Source organism: Lolium perenne, chromosome 1, assembly GCF_019359855.2.
Source record: "Lolium perenne isolate Kyuss_39 chromosome 1, Kyuss_2.0, whole genome shotgun sequence".
NCBI classification, from domain to species: domain Eukaryota; kingdom Viridiplantae; phylum Streptophyta; class Magnoliopsida; order Poales; family Poaceae; genus Lolium; species Lolium perenne.
This window is the reverse complement of record NC_067244.2, coordinates 32841772-32868866: the sequence shown is the minus strand read 5'-3', so window position 1 is coordinate 32868866 and position 27095 is coordinate 32841772. Positions and strand designations below refer to the sequence as shown.

The 27095-nt window shown below is 45.3% G+C and overlaps 1 protein-coding gene and 2 long non-coding RNA genes across 23 annotated transcripts; 2 read left to right on the top strand and 1 right to left on the bottom strand.

Moving 5' to 3' along the window:
* The first annotated feature begins 1388 nt into the window (after nt 1-1388).
* On the top strand, nt 1389-3208 carry LOC139836189 (uncharacterized). 5 transcript variants are annotated; one of them, XR_011752824.1, is made up of 6 exons: nt 1390-1881; nt 2015-2071; nt 2153-2195; nt 2299-2856; nt 2946-2969; nt 3084-3208. It is a non-coding gene; the product is annotated as an uncharacterized lncRNA (long non-coding RNA). The 5 variants fall into 5 exon arrangements; XR_011752822.1 differs by having other exon boundaries at nt 1389-1881; nt 2015-2195; XR_011752823.1 differs by having other exon boundaries at nt 1393-2071; nt 3084-3206.
* A 282-nt stretch (nt 3209-3490) lies between these two features.
* On the top strand, nt 3491-15099 carry LOC127345732 (uncharacterized). 17 transcript variants are annotated; one of them, XR_007878971.2, is made up of 14 exons: nt 3491-3778; nt 3911-3968; nt 4050-4092; nt 9458-9512; nt 9852-10015; nt 10105-10128; nt 10243-10309; nt 10660-10792; nt 10878-10935; nt 11011-11132; nt 11228-11325; nt 11419-11568; nt 11694-14727; nt 14827-15099. It is a non-coding gene; the product is annotated as an uncharacterized lncRNA (long non-coding RNA). The 17 variants fall into 17 exon arrangements; XR_007878942.2 differs by having other exon boundaries at nt 9832-10015; XR_007879016.2 differs by having other exon boundaries at nt 9458-10015; nt 11694-11789; nt 13713-14727.
* Nucleotides 15100-20748: 5649 nt separating this feature from the next.
* On the bottom strand, nt 20749-24440 carry LOC127345724 (peroxidase 2). The gene is made up of 2 exons (XM_051372230.2): nt 24108-24440; nt 20749-21839 (listed from the first exon to the last, which is right to left on the bottom strand). Exons 1-2 carry the CDS (start codon nt 24315-24317, stop codon nt 21027-21029), a joined length of 1023 nt encoding a protein of 340 aa, XP_051228190.1. The 5' UTR covers nt 24318-24440; the 3' UTR covers nt 20749-21026.
* Between the last annotated feature and the right edge of the window lie 2655 nt (nt 24441-27095).

Here is a 27095-nt window from a genome sequence, read left to right as displayed (position 1 = left end):
ATCACGCCCGACCTACCCACATGGTCCGCTGCACCATGCCGCTGACACTTGTTGTCGATGATGCGCAAGAAAGCTGCAACGTTCCACGGATTAACGGGTTAAGCCAAATACCATGTATAGAAAGCCTAAGGACCTGTTTTGCAGCACTCCAGCTCTGAACTCTACAAACGGAGCGTGCGAAGCGGTGCCAAACAACTCCATGAATCTGATAATGTAGGAGTGGCGTACAGTGCAATTTTGCGAAGCATTCTGTACCTTGCTCCTCGTTTCAGCTGAAGTGGAATCTGGTTAAGTTACAAAAAAAACCATCGCCAAGTGCCACTGCAGAACCGGTACGACTGTCTATTTCTCTCCTCTCCTCTCTTATCGCCAATAGGACTCGGGAGTTAGGAAACACAGACGAACGAGCGCTGGCGCGCCAAAATCCTGCCACACGCGGCGCGATGCCAGTCGATTCGAGGGCGCCGCCAGTAGAATCGCTCGCGCCGCCTCCGAATTGTGTCCGCCACCGGTTCATATTCCTCTCTTTGGCACAAATTCATGTATACCCGACGACAAATCGAGACTACCACCGCCTCCTCCTTCGGTTCAATTTGCTCTGCCACTAGGACCTTGGTCCTCCGCGAAGAGCTCGCCGCCACGACCACGGCTCCGGTGCCCGCCCCCACAGTCGACCTTCGTTCTCACTTTTTTGCTTCTCATATTTCTACCTTTTCTATTTATGTTTCTAAAAGCTAAAATGTTTTTAAACCCGAACTTTTTAAATATTGAAATTTCTAAATTTAGATTTTTAAAGAAAATTTCAACTTTTTTTGAAATATTTTTTTAATCCAAACATTTTTAGAATTTGAACATGTTTCAAACTTGAACATTTTTTCCAAATTTTGATTTTTTTTCATAATTTGACATTTTTTAATATGATTATTTCTTAAATTTAGATATTTTTAAAAAATTTAAAAATCAAAAATATCAACATTTTATATGTATGAACATTTTTTGAATTTGCACATTTTTCAAATTCGAACAATTTTGAAGTATGAACATCTTTGGAATTTGAAATTTTTTCAAATTGAAACAATTTTTAGTTTGAACATATTTCAAAATTGAACAACTTCTAAATTCAAACATTTTTAAATTAGGCATTTTTTAAAAGCCAAAAAAACCATCAAAAAAAGCTTAAACCAACAAAAAACCAAAAAAAAAACAGAACTGAAAAAACCAATAATAGCGAAATATAGGCCAGGCCCATGCCCCGCAGGGGTGTGCGGCGCCCGCTATACACCGGATTTGCCCTTCGACCAGTTTTTCTGGAATCTAACCTATAATAGATGCCCCCCAACGGGGGCCTCACAGGGCATCCACGCACGCCACCAGGCGAACAAGGGCTGGCCGGTTGCCTCGTTTCTTACTCCACCAAGTGGGCCACGTGTCGCCATTTAATTGGCTCAGCTGAGCCCAAACAAAATCAGCAAACCCTATCCCACGATCCCAATCGCTCCCCAATCCCCACTCCTCTGCCCCGTCTCCACCCCTCTCTCTCCTTGCGCGTGCGGCGGCCTCCGGCTTCATCCCCGCCACCAGCCCCTCTGCCTCCACAGCGTCGCTCTCTGAAACCGCCGGCGCAGCCGACCTCCGGCAGGGCCGACCTAGGGGCCGCCGGCGCGGGCAATGGGTAGCGCGACCGGTCCCCGCAGGGGCGGCGTGGGAGGGCTGCGTGGGCGACCTCCACAGGCTATCGAGCGCGCGGGAGCAGGGCCGCCGGCGAGGCGCGGCGGGAGCGCGCGGGAAGCGGCGCCGCTGGTAGAGCGCAGGCCTCTGAGGCGGTCGCCCTCCCAGCCAGCGGCGTAGCAGCCCGCGCTTCTCCATGTTGCCTTTGTCAAGGTCTGCAGGCTCCGCCTCTTCTCCTCCCCCACAGCCCACCTTTTTGAGTTTGTGGCGTAATGTCCTCCATCCTGTATCCTCCCCTGTGAGGTCCCCGTTGTGCCTACAAGTTGTTTGACAAATTTTCAAGCAGGTCGTTCTCAAAATTCCAATATGAGGGAGATGCAGAAGCAACACTACAAGATCCCAGGTTTCTCCCTCACTCTCTCAATCTCACTGCCGCTGCTAGGGCTTAGGTCCCGACTCACGTATTTTCTCTTGTGAGAGATAGCTCTTGCCGAAGCAGGTCAAGATAAGAGAAGGCGCAAGTTCAGGTATACATCTTCGAAGAGTTTCCATCCACAATCTGCATTAGTCCAAAGCCCTAGTTAAGTTTTTGTTGTCCTTTTATTTGCTCATATGCAATACATGATTCAGAATAGCACTCCACCAGCCTATGTGAATTGGCACGCTAGGACTTGGGAAAGCTCAGGTCAGCCGTGCCCACCCTTCCCAAATTTTCAGATAAGTTATTTTTTGTTCAGGTGCATTTGATTAATTTGTTCTATATATGAGTGGATATTTAGTTCTGGTAAAAGTATGATTTATTGTTCATACTGCTCGGGCAGTATAAGCAGCAGATTGTGCTTAGCTTTGTTTGTGGCTCGAAATTTAGATAGTTGCATCGGTAAGTTCGGTGTTATACTGTAAATGTATCCATTTTTCAGAAATGGTACTGTAGACTGTATGATCTGCATCCAGGTAAATCCAATTGGCTATCAGTTTGATTTTGTTTTGATCTTTTTCTATAGTTCCATGTTATGGATTGTAGGAGGAATTTTTGGTGAACATATGATTGACGGCGAAGGCCATGGTAGAGCTTTCGCTTGGGGACTTCGAATTAGTGTGGCTTTGATCAGTTCTGTTTCAAACCCGGGGCAATGAAATTGTTTGGCTGGTCGATGGCACATATTTTTCCATGCCACCAATAGTTAGGTGAATAATTCAACTAGCTCACATAGTATATGGTGAATTTTAAACTAACTCTGATTATGTGTGCTCATGTCCGTGTATTCTTTGCACAGGTTTGTGGCCGCATCTGGTTATTGGTATGTGCGCCACGGTGTTCCTGTTTTTGTGAACATGTTTGCTCTCTTCATCTGAATCATCGATCCTTTGGTTTGGATGTGTGTTTATTTACTAATCTCGTTTTTTCTTTGCAGTTTGGTGTACTGTTTATCTCTTCCGTTTTGTCGGTCCTCTTCTTCGAAAGGCCTACAGGTTCACTAGGTATATGCCCCCTATTTTTCTAGATTCTTCTTAATTAATGCCACACTAGGATTAAAAAGTCAGGCTGGCTGTTGAGGGAAGATTAGCCTATGTACTGCTTGTTCTGCTCGGTAGGTTTGCTTTTACGAAGTTTAGCTTGTATCTAGATATATCCTACATGGCCTGTCCATTACATCACCTCCTTCGATTGGCTTATCATGTAATGTATTTTTTAGTTTTTACCAGGTGATATTGCTTACTAGATGAGTTATTCGTGCTGCAAGTTATGTACATATATATTTGTTTGAGTAGGCGTTAGAATGTTTAGAAGTCTTTAGTTTTTACCAGGTGATATTGCTTCCACAGCGTCGCTCTCTGAAACCGCCGGCGCGGCCGACCTCCGGCAGGGCCGACCTAGGGGCCGCCGGCGCGGGCAATGGGTAGCGCGACCGGTCCCCGCAGGGGCGGCGTGGGAGGGCTGCGTGGGCGACCTCCACAGGCTATCGAGCGCGCGGGAGCAGGGCCGCCGGCGAGGCGCGGCGGGAGCGCGCGGGAAGCGGCGCCGCTGGTAGAGCGCAGGCCTCTGAGGCGGTCGCCCTCCCAGCCAGCGGCGTAGCAGCCCGCGCTTCTCCATGTTGCCTTTGTCAAGGTCTGCAGGCTCCGCCTCTTCTCCTCCCCACAGCCCACCTTTTTGAGTTTGTGGCGTAATGTCCTCCATCCTGTATCCTCCCCTGTGAGGTCCCCGTTGTGCCTACAAGTTGTTTGACAAATTTTCAAGCAGGTCGTTCTCAAAATTCCAAATATGAGGGAGATGCAGAAGCAACACTACAAGATCCCAGGTTTCTCCCTCACTCTCTCAATCTCACTGCCGCTGCTAGGGCTTAGGTCCCGACTCACGTATTTTCTCTTGTGAGAGATAGCTCTTGCCGAAGCAGGTCAAGATAAGAGAAGGCGCAAGTTCAGGTATACATCTTCGAAGAGTTTCCATCTGATAGGAGAATAATCTGTGTTGTATTACTGGGGGCCAAAAGGCCACAATATATAGTACAATGTACAGGTGCAATATGCAAAAGGGCCCCTAACATATGGGCAAAATATAATATACACATATCTACTCTAACACCCCCCCTCAAACTCAGGGTGGATCCACAACACTGAGTTTGGAGAGTAAGAAGTCATGTTGCGCGCGAGTCTGTGCCTTTGTAAAGAAATCCGCCAACTGTAAATCTGAAGGCACATAATGAAGCGCAACAACCTGATCATGCACCTGAGCACGTGTATAAAAGGCATCAACACCAATATGCTTGGTCAGCTCATGCTTGACCGGATCACGTGCAATACTGATAGCACCTGTACTGTCACACAAAAGTGGAGTGGGTGTCGTAACAGAGACCCCAAAATCTGCAAGCAACCACCGTAACCAGGTCACCTCAGCAATCAACGAAGCCATAGCCCGCAGCTCAGCCTCAACACTCGAACGGGAAACCGCTACCTGTTTCTTCGTCTTCCAAGCAACAAGCGAACCACCAAGAAACACACAGTAAGCAGAAAGTGAACGACGATCCGTAGGATCACTCGCCCAAGTAGCATCCGAGTAGCACTGGAGCTGGAGAGAACTGGAACTAGGAAAGAAAAGGCGACGAGTAATCGTGCCACGGAGATAACGGAGGACACGAAGGAGATGACTGTAGTGAACGGTGGTAGGAGCTGAGACAAACTGACTCAGAATATGAACAGGATAAGAGATATCAGGACGAGTGACAGCAAGATAAACAAGACTCCCAACAAGATGGCGATAGCGTGTGGGATCGAGAAGAGGATCACCATCAGTAGGACGAAGCTTAACATTAAGCTCCATAGGAGTCTCAACAGTGCGCTCATCCACAAGAGCAGCACGAGTAAGGAGATCCTGAATATACTTTTCCTGGGAGATATAAAAACCATCAGAAGTGGAGGAAATCTCAATCCCAAGAAAATAGCGAAGAGGACCAAGATCGGTCATAAGAAACTGATCGCGAAGACGAGCCTTGACAAAGGCAATATACTCAGGATCATCACCAGTAATGATCATATCATCAACATAGAGAAGGAGAAGAGTGCGTCCACGAGGAGAAGTGTGAACAAATAGCGCTGGATCATGAAAACTAGGAGAGAAACCAGCAGCAGTCACCACAGAGGCAAAGCGCTCAAACCAGGCACGAGGGGCCTGTTTCAGGCCATAAAGAGAACGTCGAAGACGACAAACCATCCCATCGGGAACAGAATACCCAGGAGGAGGTTGCATGTAAACCTCCTCACTCAACTCGCCATTAAGAAAAGCGTTCTGAACATCAAGCTGAGAGACAGACCAGCGTCGAATGTAAGCAACAAGAAGAAGAGTACGCACGGTGGTCATATGAGCCACAGGAGCAAAAGTCTCATCATAATCACGGCCGTGCTCCTGCTGAAAGCCACGTGCCACAAGACGCGCTTTATAGCGCTCAAGAGATCCATCGGAGCGGCTCTTAATTTTATAGACCCACTTACACGTGATAGGACGAACACCAGGAGGAGGAGAAACAAGATCCCAGGTGCCAGTGCGCTCAAGCGCAGCGATCTCCTCAGCCATGGCAAGCTGCCATTCAGGATGGCACTCAGCATCCCGATAAGAAGTCGGCTCGGAGACGACAGAGAGACCGTACTGACTGGGAGAGAAACGGTTAGGAGCACGACGCTGACGAACAGGCGGAAGAGGTGGAGAACTAGGAGAATCATCAGAAGAAGACAACTCATCGGAAGAGGAGGGAGAAGGATCATCAGGCGAAGAGTCCGGAACTGTAGAACGCCGAGAATAGTGGAAGGGAAAAGGAGACAAGGGAGAAGGAGGACCAGTGGAATCAGAAGAAGAAGAGGAAGGAGAACTAGGAGGCGACGATGGCACCGGAGTCGGAGGGGGCGCATCAGGAGGAGAAACAGGAGGGACAGAGGGTGGTGCATCAGGAAGGAGAAGAAAAGAGAGATCATCCACCGGGTATGTACCAGAGGTGGGACGAGGATAGAAAGGACGCGTCTCATCAAACGTGACGTCACGAGAGATGCGCATCCGACGACCAACGGGGTCCCAACAGCGATAGCCCTTATGCTCATCACTGTATCCGAGAAAAACACACTCAACAGACTGAGCAGTCAGTTTGGTGCGTTCGCGAGGAGGGAGAAGAACATAGCAAACGCAACCAAATAAACGAAGAGTCGAGTAGTCTGGCAAGCTGCCAGAGAGACGCTCGAGAGGAATGCCACCTTGAAGAGCAGCAGAAGGCTGAATGTTAATAAGATAAGTGGACGTAGAGACAGCGTCCGCCCAGAAATGCGGCGGAAGAGAGGAAGCAATCATCATAGCACGGGTAGTCTCAAGAATATGACGATGCTTACGCTCGGCGACACCATTTTGAGCATGAGCGCCGGGACACGAGAATCGGGCAAGCGTGCCCTGCTCAGCAAGGACACCACGCAGGTTCTGGGAGATATACTCTCCTGCAGAGTCAGCACGAAACACACGAATGGGAGTGGAATACTGAGTACGAACCATGGCCACAAAACGCTGATAAATAGAAAGCACCTCACTGCGAGAGCGCATAAAAAACAACCAGGTGTACCGGGAAAAGTCATCAATAAACAAAATATAGTATCGATGGCCCCCTTTGGAAGCAAAGGGAGCCGGACCCCAAACATCAGAATGAACTAAATCAAAAGGTCGCTGAGATACAGACGCACTGGTAGGATAGGGAAGCTGAATCTGTTTGCCTAACCTACAACCCTGACACGAATGTAAAGACACATCTCCTGAGACAGACCCCAGAAGACCACGACGAACTAATGACGATAAACGGGAGCCACAAAGGTGACCCAGCCGATGATGCCACCGCTGAAAAGAACCAAGGATGTATGAAGAATCGCAGGAGAGCCGGCGGATGAAGTGTCGGCGGAAGGAACGCGAAGCCGCCTAACTCCCAGAGGCCCGGGACTCAAGGCTGCGAGGGCCAGCTCCAACCACGGCTCGTGTACGGCGGTCCCGAACAAGACAAGAATCAGCGTCAAGAATGACGCGACAACCAGAATCAGCAAGTCGACTAGCGTAAAACAGGTTCATCTTAAGGCTAGGAACATGAGAAACATCAGAACAGAGAAAGATGAAGTAGAAAGGGTGCCTCGACTGGAAACAGAAGAGAGGAACCATCACCGTGATAACACGGACAGGAGAAATAAGAGAGCGAAGAGCGGAAAGGATAGAAGACGCAGAAGTCATATGAAAAGAAGCTCCAGAATCCAGATACCACGGGGATGACGTACCTGACTGTGTAGAAGGTGGTGGTCGCGCGGTGCCGTAAGAGCTGCATACGTAACCAGCATTCGTCGAAGAAGAGCCCGTAGCAGCGAGCAGACCACGAAGACCACGGATAATGTCCCGATCGACAACAGAACAACAGACGAGCTCGAAGAACCAGCCCGCCGACGAGCAAGCTTATCAAGGTACCGCCGACGTAAGTCAGGGTCCCTCCTCCAAAGAACCGAGAGACGTCGTGGCCAGCCTTGCCACGAAGGCGCAGGGAGGACGAGGACCACGAGGCTGCCGAGACCGACTCGGCCCCTGGACCGGCGGAGTAGAGAGTAACGGCGGTGCTGGAGACCGCAACGAAGCGGACGGCACAGGAGAACCACGAGCAGACGGCACAGGAGGACCACGAGCAGCAAGTGCAGAGGGAACCGCAAGAAGACCAGCACCACGAAGACGAGTCTCCTCTGCGCGCAGCTCAGCGAGTACCTCAGAGAGCGGAACACGACCACGGGCAAGCAGCTGGGCACGACGCGGCTCAAACTCCGTGCGGAGCCGCGACAAGAACTCAAAAACGCGCTGAAACTCCAGATCCGCACGCACAGTCAGACAGCAGGGACAGGTGCCACACACAGCTGTACGAAGAGAATCAAGCTGACGCCAAATAGCAGCACTCTGAGTATAGAACTCGTCAATAGTAGAATCACCCTGCTGAAGATCATGCTCCTGACGAACCACAGACAGATAAAGAGCATCCCCAGATGGCTGATAGCGCTGACGAAGAAAAGCCCACTGAGCAGCAGCAGTGGGAAGACTCATGAACTCGGCGATATCGAGGCGTAACACCGGAAGTGAGAACAGCAGAAGACGAGCATCATCATCGATCCACTGAGTGTAGTCAGTCAGATCCAGCCGGTAGGTCGCAACAGCAGTAGAATACTCCTCAACCTTCCGGTCATAATCAGCCAGAGCAGTATCAGCGGCACTCTTGGCTGCATCCTTGTCCTCCTGAGAAGCATCGGGGGCAAGGGAAACGGGCGTCGGTGCGAGGGCGCCGTAGGAGCAACGGGGCGCGACGGACAAGGGACCTCGCCAGAAAGCACACCCCAAAGACGAAGACCGCGCATGTGGACGCGCATAAAGGCAGCGAAATCAGGATAATTCGCGCCATCAAAAGTCACCGGGCAGCGAGGAATCGCAACATAACCCGACGAGGAAGACATAGCTCTGTCGTTTTTTTTTTTTTTTTTTTTTGCTCTTTTTTTTTTTTTTTTTTTTTTTACTAACTGACGGAGCCGAGCCGAAGCTCAGATCGAGCCGATCAGGAGCCGAGCCGAAGCTCAGATCGAGCCGATCAGGAGATCAGATCGATCTCCAAATCGATCGGGACGGGCGGCTCGGGACGGGCGGCCTGGAGGACGGGCGGCCGGGCGGCCTGGAGGCGGACGGGCGGCCGGCGGCTCGGAGGCGGCCGGCGGCTCGGAGGCGGACGGGCGGCCTGGGAGGGCGGGCGGCCGGAGCATCGGCCGGCGAGCAGGCGACAGGAGGCGGCCGACGGAGGCGGCCGGGAGGCGGACGGGCGGCCCGGAGGGCGGGCGGCCGGAGCAGCGGCCGGCGAGCAGGCGACAGGAGGCAGCCGACGGGAGGCGGCCCGGGAGGCGGACGGGCGGCCCGGAGGGCGGGCGGCCGGAGCTGGTGAAGGAGAGGCGGCGGCGGCGACCGGGCGCGGTGGCGAGATGCCAAGGCGGGCGGCGGCGGCGGCTGCGATGCGAAAAAGAAGCCTTACGGCTCTGATACCATGATAGGAGAATAATCTGTGTTGTGTTGTATTACTGGGGGCCAAAAGACCACAATATATAGTACAATGTACAGGTGCAATATGCAAAAGGGCCCCTAACATATGGGCAAAATATAATACACACATATCTACTCTAACACCATCCACAATCTGCATTAGTCCAAAGCCCTGGTTAAGTTTTTGTTGTCCTTTTATTTGCTCATATGCAATACATGATTCAGAATAGCACTCCACCAGCCTATGTGAATTGGCACGCTAGGACTTGGGAAAGCTCAGGTCAGCCGTGCCCACCCTTCCCAAATTTTCAGATAAGTTATTTTTTGTTCAGGTGCATTTGATTAATTTGTTCTATATATGAGTGGATATTTAGTTCTGGTAAAAGTATGATTTATTGTTCATACTGCTCGGGCAGTATAAGCAGCAGATTGTGCTTAGCTTTGTTTGTGGCTCGAAATTTAGATAGTTGCATCGGTAAGTTCGGTGTTATACTGTAAATGTATCCATTTTTCAGAAATGGTACTGTAGACTGTATGATCTGCATCCAGGTAAATCCAATTGGCTATCAGTTTGATTTTGTTTTGATCTTTTTCTATAGTTCCATGTTATGGATTGTAGGAGGAATTTTTGGTGAACATATGATTGACGGCGAAGGCCATGGTAGAGCTTTCGCTTGGGGACTTCGAATTAGTGTGGCTTTGATCAGTTCTGTTTCAAACCCGGGGCAATGAAATTGTTTGGCTGGTCGATGGCACATATTTTTCCATGCCACCAATAGTTAGGTGAATAATTCAACTAGCTCACATAGTATATGGTGAATTTTAAACTAACTCTGATTATGTGTGCTCATGTCCGTGTATTCTTTGCACAGGTTTGTGGCCGCATCTGGTTATTGGTATGTGCGCCACGGTGTTCCTGTTTTTGTGAACATGTTTGCTCTCTTCATCTGAATCATCGATCCTTTGGTTTGGATGTGTGTTTATTTACTAATCTCGTTTTTTCTTTGCAGTTTGGTGTACTGTTTATCTCTTCCGTTTTGTCGGTCCTCTTCTTCGAAAGGCCTACAGGTTCACTAGGTATATGCCCCCTATTTTTCTAGATTCTTCTTAATTAATGCCACACTAGGATAAAAAAGTCAGGCTGGCTGTTGAGGGAAGATTAGCCTATGTACTGCTTGTTCTGCTCGGTAGGTTTGCTTTTACGAAGTTTAGCTTGTATCTAGATATATCCTACATGGCCTGTCCATTACATCACCTCCTTCGATTGGCTTATCATGTAATGTATTTTTTAGTTTTTACCAGGTGATATTGCTTACTAGATGAGTTATTCGTGCTGCAAGTTATGTACATATATATTTGTTTGAGTAGGCGTTAGAATGTTTAGAAGTCTTTAGCGCTATTTCTGTCATTTGCTTACTGGTTTACAGTTATTGTCAGCACCAACGCCATCGTCCTTGTGTCCAGAACTCCACACGAGCTCCAGAAATCTAGAGCTATCCGGCACCTCTGCCCTCTGTACTTTGGATCAGAGATTTAGCATGCCTCGCAATGCCGGTTCAGGTTCCTACCAAAACTCCCCTCCCTCTATTCTCTGCTAGATTTCTGGCTCAGATTGGAGTTGCTCATGTTTCTCCCCTTTCTGCAGCACAATTGGGTTGATATATGTAACAGAGAGAGGTTGAGGGGGCGCACTGTTGATTGAGGTATGGGCTTTCCACCGATGGATGCTACATTCTTTTGGTTCACCTTATCTTATTCAGCTATTATTTCCGTTTCAGTGTCCTGGTTGATCATGTTCTGTTTGAAGTTTTGTTGTTATGTAGAGGCACCCTCTATTTTTTTGAAGTCGACGAGTAAAAAGTTCCAAAATACAATTGAGGCATGTTCGGTCGGTAATAAAGTAAAGGCCTCCTTCCTCGGTTTTTCTTTGTGAATCATTTTGTTATCAATGTTATTTTGGCGTTACCAAATTGCTCACCTAGAATTTGCTTGCAGGTATGAGTTATCTATCTTCTTATTTACTTGACAAAGTCATAAGCGTGTGTTACCTTGTGGGTAGAGGGATGCTGGACTCGCTAGCTAGAGGCGTCAAGGTTGATAGTTTTATTGCACCATTATATTTACATCATAGGTCTATATTAGCTATTATGACTATCGAGTTTAATTAATGCCATGTCATACTTCAGACATTGAAGACAAAAACTTTAGAAGTTCGTAGCTGACGGAGAGGCGGAGAGCTGAGCAAGGATAAATTGGTGGCATTCCAAGTGCCTCCTTGCATTCCTCAAGCTGGTGATGCTGCTCATGCTGACATATGTGCCCAGTTGTTTGTAAAGGTGATGTATTTCATGGTGCATTTCATTTAACATATTCTGCATAGTTTAAGTTCTATTCCAGATCTGCATTAGCTTAGCAAAGTTGATGGCATGTTTTGTGTAAGTGCTGTTCTTGCCCTGTTTAGGACATTGCAGGTTGTCAATGAAGCGACTGTGTCGGTTGATGGATATCATGCTGGTAGACGAGAGGCGGTTAGGAAAGCAGCATCGAGTCTAAATTTGTAAGGGAGCCTGCCCGCTGACATGACCATCTTCAGTGAAGCATGCCTCCTCCCTAAAAAAACCATGCAGGCTCAGTTATTCATTCTTTGCTTCTATTGTAGTTTTGTTCTACCACTTCCTACAACAAATAAAAAATCCAGAGAAAGAAAGTAATCATTTTTTTACAAACTGTACATGTATACCCATTTAAAATATTTTCAAGATGAGGCTATTGCTTTGTACTCCATTTTCTGAATAATAATCTCATCCACAATATTATCATCATATTGTAGCTTCTTACGAGTTTCATGGCTTTTCTCCATAGCAGCATTGATGTTTGTGCATGCCCTCGATGGATTTATCATAACGTAAAGTTACGTTATTCTCAAGTCTCTACCAATATGTTCTGTAAATATTGCCTGCGGATTTATATTCTTCTTATCATCCTGGTCTCATCTTTGGTGTATTGTAGGAATAACTCACGATTGAATTCTTCTTGATATGTGGAATTCTTTGGTGCCATTATTTATTTTTGTTTTTATGGTCATACCTACAATAATAGCTAATGAAATTGTTTTCTTTGCATTTATATTGCTGAGTTGCTTGCTGATGTGCAAAACTTAGTTCGGTTTCAACTATTTCCATTTTGTGCCAGGCTTATAAACTAAGATTTGTTTTCTTTTCTATTTTTTTTAGTTTTGTATATCCGATGATACATATTTATGTAAAGTTATAATAACAGTTGTATATATATATATGTGTTGCCCACCATGGTGCAACAGTCGCTCGATCTGCTACTTTTAGCTAGCCTGGCTCTTCATCATGATAAATTGATATTCTTTTTAGACTGTCATGTCTGGACTTTTTCAAATGATGTAAAAGAACTTGCTAATCAAATTGATGGTTCAGGCAAACTAAAGCGGCATATTTTCCGAACATAGGTTGGTATGTCTTTGTAAGCGTGGAGAGACTTGTTAAAATTTTATGCCCTCTTTATCTGGTGCTCTTAGTCAGTAACTATTGTTATTGTTCTAACTGAGGCACTTTATAAAATATACACACATGGTTGGAATATCATGTCTGGACTTTTTAAAATAATGTAAAAGAACTTGCAAATCAAAATTGCTGGTTTACAGTGGGCAAACTGAAGTGACATTTTCTCAACACAAGTTGGACTGTCATTGTAAGTGTGAAGAAGGCTGGCTATTGAGAGTTTATGTATTCTTTATCTGGTGCTCTTCAATTTTTCTATTCAAAATAATCAGTCACCGAGAGCAGCACAGTGAATAATATACGCATGGTTTGTTGTATTTCACTCTTATCTCTGTACATCCTTAGCTGCTATTGTTTGTGCGCCTCTGGGTTCAGATGATAACATTTTAGACATAAAATTACTAACATCTATTTTTCTGTCATTTGTTGTTGATCTAATATACTGGGACCACTAGATATGGGTGGAGCACGCCCATGTGCTCTATACGGTGATTATCCCGAATGTCAGCGTTCTAGGTAAACAAAATTACTCTGAGAAATCTTAGTTCTATATTTGGCCGAGCAAAAATAGATGAATGGTATGATTACCTTTTTAATTCATTATCTACTGCAATTGCCAAACAAGTATTCCTTTCAGTGTCTCATAAATAACTACCCTAAACCCTAAACTTTGAACAGGTGAATACTGGTTATTAGTCAGCTTTTACTATTGGTTTTGGATGTGCACTTCTGTTATACTGTAAGAGTGCTGGCTTTCACTCCTAATCGCCAGTGGTTTGGTGCCTCTTATACACTGGAAATCAGCTAAGCCACATCCTACTTTCCTACTATACGAGTCATGCATGTGCAGACAACCTAATTGCTCTAATGAGGAAGTGTATCTCAAGTCTGTTTAGAAATCCTTGCAAAGACTGTTCTTCTACTGATGTGCTTCCCTGTGTGTCTTCCAGGTAATCAATTAAATCTTATAGCAATGAACGGAACCAATGAGGCTGGATTTATGCTTTGTGAAGGGAGGGGAGAACAGGCCATCAGATCCCAAGGCTTACTGCAAGGAAATGGCCACAAAAGAAGCTGCGCTGCAACTCCGTAGTTACTCATACTCCTTATGAACTGAGTTGTATCCTTTACTCCTCTTGCTTCATTGCATCTTTATAACAATCTCCTGCCCGATTGACAATGGTCTCACCGGGTTATATGGAAGGCAAGATACCCAAAGTTTGTAGTGCTACTTGAGACCAAATATTGAGCTATAGTTGAAACACCTGTGATATACCCAATCGAACCCAAGAAGCATACATCCATGCCATATAATATAATTATTTTAGATCATATATATCAATTTAGCTCAGGACGGTGCACATGGTATCTTTCCAACTGAAGTTTACACTATTACATGATTAGACCTAAATTTAATTAATTATAATCATCCTGGTCTTAAAATACCATTAGTATGTGTAAGGTAAGAAAAAATAGTGCCAGCTTCTCAATGTTTATACTAAAGATGATATTTCCAAAAAATCTTTTTGTGCCAATGAGGCGAAATCTCCTGTATGAATTCGCTTCTCATTTCATTTTGTTGGGTAGATAGCGCCCGCTTACATATGAAAAATAATGTTATTTATGTACTGAGAGTTCGTTTGTATTACACACGATCACTCAAGCTTGCAATGCTGGCAAAAATACCATGACCAGATCATTCTCCAAGGGGGCATTGCTAAACGATGCCTGATATGGTAGCAAGGCTACATCTGAACTCGGTGCTTCCTAAAAAATATCTGAAAGTTAGTAAAATGCTCACTGTACTTTTCTTTGGTTGTCACTACTTGCTGATGCATACTGTTATCCGTTATAATTTCTGGCTGATTGTTCTTTTGGACTGATTTTGCACTATCCGTTACACTTTGTTGAAGCCTGTGACTCTCAAGCCCCATAAGTGACCTTCAACCTATCTACATAGCAATAGTACGTGTCGTCCTATTTTTCCGATCATTCTGGATGCTGCTCTTATTTGAAACAGGTGAATGACTGGATTGCTGATTATTTTTTATACGATGTTTGCAGGCATGAGGATGTCCTTGGTACCGTAACAGTGCATCCACTACCTGACGATGACGATGCTCTGATCGAGTAGAGAGATCATAAGTTGATTGTGCTTTGTACAAGAGTTTTCTACTTTTAGGTGAAAGGCTTTATATTGAGGCCGGAATGTTTTCCTTGAATCAAGAACTATTGTGTGACATTGATCTACATCTTTGCCATGGATTTCTTGGCCACATTGATATGTTACTTACTGGTTCATTAGTATTATTATACATCCCAGCTTACTATGGATCATATATATCTACCTTGGCATGTTTGTCTTGTGATCCTGAGCTGTTAGTGTAATTTTAGAGCTCTTGGCTGCCATAGAATTTTGACTATCAGATTTGGTCAGCTAAGGTACCGAACCAATAACATATTATCATTTTCTCACCTGTTTTTCATCGTTGTTGTACAAACTGCAAATTGAAGTGAACTTCACGGGATCGTGCGCCAAGGCGCACATCTAAATCTAGTGGAGTGTAACCGAACAGGCCATAAGGCTTCATGGGTTGCCCAGCTCACATCGTTTACTCCAGTCAGGCTTGGAAAGCAGGGGTCAAACCTGGATTGCGTAGTGTGCGTTCGTTGCCAGAGCGGTGCCTAAGCCTTCAAGGGCAGGACGACTGATTTCACTGGGCCAGACCGGTGCCTACTTGTTAAGCCCTCTTCGACGTGGTAGCCCACTGGCGAGGAAAGAGGAAATACTATGTTCTTTATGAACATCTTCCACTGGAAAAAAGCAAAAGCAAATGCAAAAGGAACAGCCGAACAGCTCTATTGTTTGCAATGATGATTCATCCATGTGCAGTATTCGATTCTGCAGTATGTGTTCCTGTTATCAACATGGGCGAGCCACCGTGAGTGGTAGGGAATTGAATGGCTGCAGGATGCGCATCCAGGTTACCCACCTCTACCAACCGTCCAGTCTAGTGCAGCATGCATGTATGCCTCGCAGCATGAGTACCATACAGCATGAGTACCATACGAGATGTTTCTTCCAACTATGAACGAATGTGCGCTCTCTATATGTGTCTGGAGAAATCGTATATACCCGTCATAGACGCCCGCTATGTGGTTGGGGAGGATGATGCTTCGGCGACGGATAAATATTCCATGGGAAAGGCGATGCGTTGTAAAGCAGCCTCAAACTTGGATTCTCAAGGTATAACTAATCCGCCTAAATCTTTTTTGTCTGTTTCTACGCCGAACATTTCTGCAAAACTAAATGGTGTTGGTGTTTCGTTGGGTTCTAATTTTAATGATATCGTTGTGTCGACTAAGGCTCTAAGACATATGGAGTTGGACCGATTAACGGATACCTCCCTTATAGATGAAGAAGAGGAGCTGCATGCCAGTAACGATGGTCAGCTCCTTTCGCATCCAATAGGTGAGGTATCTGAAGTTGATTTTGATGAGGCGATGCTTGATTCAGTTTATGAATTCAAAGCTTCTGGCCGGAAATCAAAGTCTTCTTCCACAAAGAAGAATGTTGGGTCGCGGAAAAATGCCAAAATCATAAAATCTACAATTGATTCTATATGAATGGCATGTTTAGTAATATCAGAGGTCTCCGTGACTTGCATAAACACTTACATACTGCTAATTATATTGGTGAACATTGTTTAGATTTTGTGGCTATTTCTGAGACGGGCAAACGAGACTACTCAGTAAGTTTTCTAAACCACCTATCAGGTGGAAGTTTCTCGGCCTCCTCGTAGTCGTTCTGGGAGCCTTTTGCTTGGTGTTACAGTTGATACCATGGAGGTGTTAATTAATTCGGGGGAACGGGGATTATCATATTAAACTCCATATCTAGTCGTTGTGTATGGTGCTGCCCAGAATGAGTTCAAGCCGGCCTTTGTCCGTGATTTAGTTAATCTAACGAAAGATAATCTGTATCCTATTATTATAGAAGGTGATTTCAATTTGTTAATATTCGCTCATGAAAAGAGTAAAGGTCGATTCAACAATCATTGGTCGTTCTTATTCAACATTGTCATTGATAGCTTGGATCTATGGGAGGTTACAATGATTGGGAGACAATTTACTTGGGCAAAAGTCTCCATGAGCCTACTTATGAGAAGTTGGATCGAGTCCTAATGGATTCTAATTGGGAATTAAAACACCTAATGGTTTCAGAATGTTTCAGTACGGGATCTCCCGCGTATCGAGGCTATGTCGGATCACCCTCCTATATTGTTAAGCACCGGAATAACCGCCGGGTAAAACGTTCTTTCAAAGTTGAACTGGGATGGTTGCATAAGGCTGGTTCTTCGGATTTAGTTAAGAAAATATGGGAGAAACCTGTTGCTGGTTGGGATCCCATCCAAAGATGGTCTGACAAGCTACGCGTCACGCGTAGATACCTTGGCGGATGGGCTTGACGCATGACTGAGTAGCTCAAAAATGAGAAACTCAGCCTCTCATCGATTATCGATGATATTGAGGCAATCTCCAAGGTGAGGCCACTAACCATGCAAGAGATTGAATTTAAAAGTCAATCAAATGCGGAGTTAGCTAGCATGCTTCACGAGGAGGAACTCAAGTGGTACTAACGATCAAAGGCTAAATTCTTGTTGGAAGGAGACTCGAATACGAGATATTTCCATGGTGTCGCCAATGGCAGACACAAGAAGAAACGCATTCATTCTCTCACACAGGACGACAGCACGATCGAAGGTCAGGAGCAACTTAAGGCATATATCACCAGTTATTCTAAAGGTTTATTCGGCGAACCTGTGGAAGGTAATATATCTATGGATGAATCCAGGATTGACGACATTCCTCAGGTTTCACAAGAGGAGAACGTCTTTCTCACTGCTCCTTATTCTGAGAAGGAGGAGAATAAGGTGGTTTTCCTGATGGAACATAATAAAGCTCCTGGTCCAGATTGTTTCCCATCTGAGTTTTATCAGAACTTCTAGGATATTATCAAGTCGGAATTGATGGAACTTTTTAAGGATCTACATGTTGGCCAACTTGAAATCTTTAGTATCAACTTTGGGGAAATCATTTTGCTCCCTAAGGTTAACGAAACTATAAGAATCCAATAGTATAAAGCAATATGTCTCCTTAATGTTTGTTTTAATTTTTTTTACTAAAGTTGTTGCAACTAGGCTCAATTCAAAGGCTGGCAATGTACTACGCCCCACTCAGACGACCTTCATGCAAGGGAGAAATATCCTAGATGGAGTTCTCACCTTGCATGAAACTGTCCATGAGTTGCATCCAAACAGATGAATGTCATAATTTTGAAGATTGATTTTGAGAAAGCTTATGATAAAGTAAAATGGTCTTTCCTTCAACAGACTCTCAGGATGAAAGGTATTCTAGTGAGTGGCGGGCTCTTATCCATAACTTTATTTTCGGAGGAAGTGTTACAATCAAAGTCAATGATATTGGTAAATATTTCCTGACGAAAAAGGTTTACGACAAGGCAACGAATTATCGCCCATGTTATTTAACATTGTGGTTGATATGTTACCTATTGTTATAGAGCGTGCTGGTAGTCAAATTGAAGGGGTAGTTCCGCATATTTTTGATGGTGGACTATCCATAATTTAATATGCCGATGATACAATTCTATTTATGGAACATGATCTTGAGAAAGCAAGGAATCCAAAGTTAATATTATCAGCATTCGAGTAATTATCAGGGTTGAAAATTAATTTCCATAAACGTGAATTTTCTGCTTTAGTGACGCCATGGACGATGCCAATCATTATGCTTAGATCATTGGTTGTTGGATTAGTCAATTTCCTATTAGCTATCTAGGCATTCCGATACATTATCGGAGGCTTATGATCACTGAATGGAAGCATGTCGAGGAGCGACTAGAGAGGCATCTTAGCTGTTGGAAAGGCAAATTGCTATTCCTGGGTGGAAGATTGGTTCTCATCAATTTAGTATTAACAAATATGACATTGTACACGATTTCCTCCTTCCAAGTGCCCAAAGGAGTCTTACATCAGTTAAATTATTTTCAATCAATATTATTTTGTCAAGAGGATAGTGAGAAGCAAAAATACCGGCTTACCAAGTGGAGTATTGTCTACCGACCAAAATACCCAGGGGGGCTTTGTGTTCAAGACCTTCAGGTTAAGAACACAGCTTTATTGGGCAAATGGTTGTCAAAGCTGCTAACCGAGGAAGGGGTCTAGCAGACTATACTTGAAATGAAGTATGTTTGCTCACAAGCGATTTCTTAGGTTCATTGGAAACGTGGGATTCACACTTTTGGGTCAGCTTGATGGCTTTGAAGAGGCACTTCTTCCCCTTTGTTTCTTTCTCAAATAAGGATGGATCTGAGATTATGTTCTGGGAGGATAAATGTTTAGGTAATGCCACACTCCGAGAATAATATATGGCTTTATATATAGTATTTTGCATCACAAGGGTGATACTGATGGAATTTAACCCACCCAGTGTGACACTCAGACATGATTTTATTGGACCTAGGCTGATAGCATGGAACAAATTTCTACATAGATTAGTTGTAGTACAACTATCACGTGGGCATGATGAATTCCATTAGAGCCTCACGGCGAATGGAAAATTCATCGTGGTTTCCTTGTATAATGCGTTAATCCAACCATTACAGCTGGTAATTAATTTTAAGAATTTATGGCGAACGAAGATACCTTTGAAGACAAAAGTGTTAGCATATTATCTTCGTCGTGTGGTGATCCTTACTAAGGATAATCTTGCAAAGCATAATTAGCAAAGAAGTAAGAAGTGTGTTTTTTGTCATCATAATGAGACAATTAGACACTTATTCTTCCATTGTCATTTTGCTAAGTATATATGGTCAATCATCCAAATAGTTTCAACCTTATATCCACCAACAAGTGTTGCTAATATTTTTGGAATTGGCTTCATTGGGTGGACCATAGGTTTAACGTACTTATTAGGGTGGGACAGCTTTCCATCATTTTGTCGCTTTTGATATGTAGAAATGATAAAGTGTTTAATGATACAAATATTTCTCATATGCAGGTTATCTGCCGGTGTAGTACTTTGCTTCGTTCATGGTCGACCCTGCAGCGTATGGAGGTGTCTACACGGTTGGAGACCGCGGCGAGGGAGTTTATTAAACAACATGGGTGGCAGCTCAATCTCAGTATTGGTCAGGTGCCACCTTAGGGGATGTTATAGATTCATGTTCATGTTTATATCGTAACGATTACTATATTTTGTAGCATCCTAGTTATGCAGAGGCCAAGTGTAATGCTTAAAAAAATTAAGTAATAAAATATCATTGATTGAAGAAAAAAAGATAGGCTAAGAGCATCTCCAGCTGTTGCTCAATAGGATGTCTAGCAATGCTTCAGGGCATGCTCTGTTGGGGACATCGACACATTGTTGCCGGCATATTGTGACGTCTACCGACGCCCCAATTACGTTTTATTATTATGAATAAACAAACTCGTAGAACTTAAATGAGTTGGCGAAGATTTGTTTAAATATTTTAATTTATGTAAATTTGATCAGAAAAATAAATAAAACTGAACTACAAACCTAATATATCTAGATCTAGCGGTGCTAGGCAAAGGCCTTCTAGTTCAGCTTGTAGCTATCTGCGATAATGTCATCACCTCCATCAGAGGGGGGGGGGGGGGGGGTGTGCCGCTACTAATGGAGTTATCTCCATCGAGGTCGATGATCTTGCCGTTGTCCCAAGCCGCCCACCACTTGACCGATTGATCGACCCTTAGTGACGGTGCCGGGGCTGGCTTGTCCGTCAGATTCGACGCGGCGCTATGTTCCAATAACCAACACCACCACGCCGATGTCTATGAGACTGGGCTGACGTGGGAGTGCTAGACCAAGTACTTAGAATATGTTTAGATATATTTAAATCTAGACAAAACTAAGACACTTATTTTTCACGGAGGTAGTACATATTTTAATTTCTTCATTTCTTTTCTCCTTATTACATGAATCATTGGACCAAGCCAATGGAAAGGCATGCATACACATGATGAAGAAGCCCTACACACTTTACATGCCAACGCATGAATCAACACCGTGTCCACAAATCAAATAAATCACGCAGATGGAAGAAAGAAAAAGGAAAAAAAGAAACATAACAACAAACGAATAATCAAACGTGTGACGGATCGATACAGTTTTATCCCATGATGAAAAAAAACCTCGGAGATCGATTATTTGGCCGAGAGCTAGTAGTGGTTGACGTAGCGGCACTTCTTCCTGATCTCTCCCTTGCTGCCGTGCGGCAACAATGGCAGCTTGCTGAGCTTGAGGAGCGAGTCTGAGAAGTCCTCGTCCCAGAGGGTGCCGTTGTCGGCGTACTCGTGCACGTGGCCTCTCGCCTCCTTCTCGGTGAGCAGCTGCCAGTCGGAGTTGAAGGTGACGATCCTGGCCAGGTTGTTGTGGTAGTAGCTGTTGTCCAGGAACTCAAACTTCCTCAGCTTCGGGAGGAAGCTCGGGACCGTGGCCGCGATCGCCTTGGGGTCCTCGTCCCTGATGTTGTTCGTCACGATGGGGTCGGGGCCCGCGCCGCACTTACCGGCGAGGAGGCCGCGGTACGCCGGCAGGATCTGCTCCTTGGGCGCCGTGAGCCGGGCGCGGAGCGACGAGCAGTGGCCCACGCCGATGGCGTGCGCGCCGGAGAGGATCACCATCTCCTCGATCGTGAAGTTCTTGCGCTTGAAATTCTGGATGAGCTCGCCGATGTTGAAGGTGGAGTCCGGAAGGTCGTGCTGCGCGTCCGCCGCGTGCGAGTGCATGCCGTCGAGGCGGCCGGCGGGGGCGTCGAAGTAGACGTGCCCGTTGCTCATGAGGCTGCCCGCGTCGCGGGCGGCGTAGATGAGGATGTCGGCGCAGGAGACCGTGCCCGGGCAGCGGTCCTCCACCGCCGACTTGATCTCGTCCAGGAGCTCGAAGGCGGCGAGGCCGATGTTTACTGGCGCCGTCTTCTCCGGCGCCGGGTTCTCTGGGGTTGGATCCAGCAGCACCGACGCGTCGCACCCCTGCACACGTACATTCCCTTCTCCAATTATTCACCAACATCGAAATTGGGTAGTAGTAGCTAGCTACCCAATGAAGCACTGATGGCAAACTGTCTTGATTATCTTAGGCATGGTTTGTAACTTTGATGGGACAAACTAAGCATATAATTGGAGCCTGTAATTAGATTGTTAACTTTGATGGGACAAACCAAGCTTATAATGAGAGCTAATCAAGCACAGATGGCAAATTATCTTGACATAACTAGGCATGGTTTTAAACTTTGATGGGACAAATAAAGGATATAATTGGATTGATTTAACCAGTTCAGAGTGCCGTTGAATGCTGATCGATGCAGTGACGTGCAAGTACGCTGTGCATGGTAAGTCATTCCGTCGGTACTCGCAAATTGCTGTTAACTCTATTATAGCTCGATCTGGAGCGCTGACATGTGCTGGCTAGCTTTAGTTGGTGGAGAGAGATGTACATACAGTATGTTTTATGTACTATGGGAAAATGCGGTGCATTATTGGGCGATAATTAGTTTATGCGCTGATTACTGGACCATGTGCATAGACTTGTATGCACCTTTATTTTCAGGGGACCAATCCAATGTTTCCACTTCAGCCCGTAATATTTGCCCGTAAACAAACTTCCCGTAAGTCTAGCATTATTGTTTTCAGGGAGTATATATGAAAAACGACATGTTTATGTCTTCTAACTGGAATCTACCAACTAATTACTCTTAATTACAAACAGTACTAGGAGGGCTATCTGTACCTAACTAAAATTTCTAGGTGATGGATATATCTGGGCACTGATCGATGCATCCAAATCATTGGTCTTGGTGTTGGTGTTCGTTCTCTTTCTCTTAGCAGTATAACTCATTATCTTCTTTGTTTTCTTTCGGCGGCATGGGAAAGAAAAAGAACAAGAAAAAAGCTAACAGCATCTTTACATGCATGCATGGATCTTTCAGCAGAGTAGATTAACATATTACAGCTAGCTAGTGAGCTACATATATTCGCAGGTAGGATGAATAAAGCACTGGTCTGTACTCGATCGAGCACCGATGCTACAATATGAACATCTTGGTATTCTACATGCAAAGAGGTTTTTTTTTTGTTGATGCTAAGCACTTGCATTCATCGGTTGAAAAGAAAATTGGACAGGGTAGTCTAATGCTTTTCAAAAGAGAAGGATTACCCAATCTCTTACCAATCCTAACATATAGGAATACGACACATATATAACCGCGGACTGTTAGAGGATTTATTAGGGATCGTCATCATTCACATGGAGAGGTATTTAAAGGTCGAGAGAGAAGCAAAGATAACGACACAAGCATGAAGAAAAAGTAGAGAAAGAGGGCGAAATGAGATAATGACAAGGGCACGGTGGTGCTGGGGCCGAATACGTCAAGCTCAGCAAAGTGAAAAGTGATCGAGACGATAGGCTGTCTTTGGCTCTTTGCCATGAATGAAATCTAGTTACATGCGCAAGGAAAGTATCGTATTCCAGCATCCGTTTCAGTTATGCAAGCTAACGTATTCTTCTGGCCATGCTGGCCGGTGAGCAGGTTGCGCACGGAACGGAATTGGAGGATCAACTCTCGCTAATACCTGTCTAGCTAGCTAGCCATTTCAAAGTACAGTGTAGTAACGTGCTTCCATGATTAGCATCTCGACAATGACAGTGACCCAGAAGCTAACAGCTTTGAAACTTATGCAGTGACTTGGATATGTCTACGTCCTGGTTAAGCTATTTTTTCGTGAAAATCTTTGCGTTTCGATGCATTGATAGAAAGAGGAGCTAAGGGCCATGCCCATTGATTGATCGTTTCGGCATATATCCACCTTTGATATTTTAAAAAGTTTAGAACCTACCTGGGCGTGCATTTTCACCAACAACTTAATAAACTTGGTTAGAGCATCTTCAACAGTTTAATACTGACTGATACTATGCTGTAGAGAATACTATTAGCTAGCTAGCGATAGGTCAGTCTGGAATAGGAGCGGTATCGGTCTGTTAGTTGTCACAATGCTGATCTTCAGGAGCTATGCCACTGTGCATGCATCTTGTCAAGAAGCTAGTAGACGGGTCTGCAGATGGACACATATGACATATGTACGTGCAAATTGGTCTTATTGTCTAGCTAAATAGTGCTACTCTACCCGCAAAAAAAAAAAAAAAAAAAATAGTGCTACTCTACCAGAGGTTTGCTGACTGGCTTTGCAGCTCAGTATCAGAGGCCGGAGTGAGAGAGAGAACTATAGGGAGGATGGACGTACCCTGACGAAGCAGTCGTGGAAGATGAGGCGGACGAGGGCGGCGCCGGTCTTGCGGTTGGCCTTGAGGGCCTTGGCGACGTGCCACTTCACCACGTTCTCCACGCCGGGGCAGCTCTTGTCGTAGTACCCAACCTTCAGCTCGCTCGCCTCCGCCGCCAGCGCCACCGCCAGCACCACGGCCACCGCCACAACCGCCGACCTCATCATCATCGTCTCCGGCCAATACACCGCCGCCGACAGAAGCAAGCTAGCTAGCTCGAGTGTCCTGCAGACGCAGTGCTGCTGGTTGGTGGTGGCGAGGAGTGCTGTGTGACAAGGGAAGGCTGTGGGGCGCGTGGTATATATCGGCTCAGGGGAAGCCTCTGCCGTTATTTTTAACGGGCGATGATGATCTGCTCTATCATCCCATGACAGCGAACGGCCAGCGCAAAGGCGACATGGCCACACGGCCCACGGAGCTCTGCCTAGGTGTACGTAGCGAGGTACGACTTGTCTTGTGCTCAGTGGCGTACATGGTTTTGGAGGAGTGATGTATAAGTTACAACGTATACGAACATACGCGCCAATTGGTTTTAAGTGGAACTCGGTAGGTACCAAAGTATCAGTACTACTTTGGACACATTGTGTGTTGGTGGCATATATACGTACGTTGAATCTGATTTATTCTTCAGGTAGAATTATTCAGTCACTGTCAAATTTCCTAACGTTTTGGGTAGATTTCAGTCAAATGCAAGTGGTATTTTTTGTCACTAGAAGAAGCTGAGACCGAATTAACTCGAAAGTGGATGTCCTCATCGATCTGGTGGATGAGTCATGTTCCGGAAGGCCCCGCCGGCGCTCCATTGGGCGAATCAAGCCTGGAGATTGTCGGATCGGGTGGAATTCGGTCGTGTGCACCCATATTTTTCTCTGGCCGTTTGGTTACAGAGGGAGCGCTTCGAAGCTCTGCTGGCGGTTATTATCATGGAGCATGTTCTCGTTCCATGGTGCTAGCGGAGAATGACATGGAAGCCGAGACCTGAGGTCTTGCAATGGTGGCTCGAGTCTTGGTGCCGAGGAGGAATTGGCTTGGTGATCTGTGACTTGGAGTAATGACATGCGAGTGGGGGCGACTGTACATGAGAAGTTCAAAGTCTTACCTTTCAGGGTGAAAATCCAAGGTCTGACCTTAATTAGTTGTGTCTGGCAATGCCTTTGTTGAAGGCATTGTTTTGAGAGTGAGGACTTTCTTCAGGGTGAAAACCTAAGATCTATGATCAGGTGACGATAGCGCTTGTGCACTGTTACCTTCTTGGAGGCGTCGCTTTTGGAGAAGCTGAACTTCTGGTGCTATCTTGGTGGTGTTAGTGCTGCTGTTTTAAAGGATTAGATCACTGTAGCGGGACTTTTTTTTTTTGATAATTCTTCTTTCTTTTTTTGGTTGTGTGCATCCGTAATGCTGCTAGGGCAGTGCGTTGTTGCAGAGGCTGGGTGTAATTGGTATCTCCCTAATATTAATATATGCTCTTTGTCGAAAAATTAACTCGAAAGTTATGTTTCATATTGTTGTCATAGCTAAAATAGACGAAATTTTGATTAATGGGGACGAGATATCATGTTTAAAATGGCAGAACACTTTTTTTGATAAAAGAAATATATTAATATGGCGAATATATCAATTATATGGCAGTGCGGATGGACACATTTAAAAAAATAGAATTACAGAAAAGAAAAATCCCACTACAGTGATCTGCTCATTATTGTAGAGAACCAAACAACACCAAGACAACACCAGAAATTCATCTTCTCCAAAAACGACGCTTCCAAGAAGGAAACAATGCACAAGAGCCATCATCATCCTGATCATAGATAGTAGGTTTCAGCTAGGAGAAAGTCCGTGTTGTCAATGATGGAGAGCACCGCACCTGACCGGTCGCCTGTTCCAGATAGATTCGGAAATCATAACAAATTCAGTTTGTATCTGACTTAACTTGTATCTCAAGTAGATCCCTTGCACCTCAATCTATATATATGAATCAATGACATGATGAGGCATGCAATCAGCCGCCCCGAAACCTTTTACATGGTATTAGATTCATGTCGTTCCTCTCCCCTCTAAAATCCCTAGCCCAGTCTTATCTCCCCTCTCCTTCCACTACCGCCGCCAACCCTCCACCCAGCATGACTCCCGATGAGCTCAAGGCTCTCGAGGACGAACTCAGGAAGCGCGAGGAGGCATTCATCGCGCGAGAGGCTGGACTCGCTCGCCAAGCCGAAGAAAAAGGCAAAACAACCCCTGGCTCCACCGCAACGCCCAAACCCATCACCGAACCTACTCATCATGCACCTTCCGCCTTCGTCCACTCCATAAATTCCTACGTTCCTAATGCTTGTTACGCGTACATCACGCGTCCGTTGGGAACCCCAAGAGGAAGGTGTGATGCATACAGCAGCAAGTTTCCCTCAGTAAGAAACCAAGGTTTATCGAACCAGTAGGAGCCAAGAAGCACGTTGAAGGTTGATGGCGGCGGAGTGTAGTGCGGCGCAACACCAGGGATTCCGGCGCCAACGTGGAACCTGCACAACACAACCAAATTACTTTGCCCCAACGTGACAGTGAGGTTGTCAATCTCACCGGCTTGCTGTAACAAAGGATTAGATGTATAGTGTGGATGATGAGGTTTGCATAAAACAGTAGAACGAGTATTGCAGTAGATTCTATTCGATGTAAAGAATCCACAGTTCACTAGTGGTGTCTCTCCCATAAGATAAATAGCATGTTGGGTGAACAAATTACAGTTGAGCAATTGACAAATAAATACTCCCTCTTGGAACCTGCACAACACAACCAAAGCATAAATACTCCCTCTTGGAGTTACAAGTAACGACTTGGCCAGAGCCTCTACTAGCAACCGAGAGCATGCAAGATCATAAACAACACATAGATGATAGATTGATAATCAACATAACATAGCATTCATTATTCATCGGATCCCAACAAACGCAACA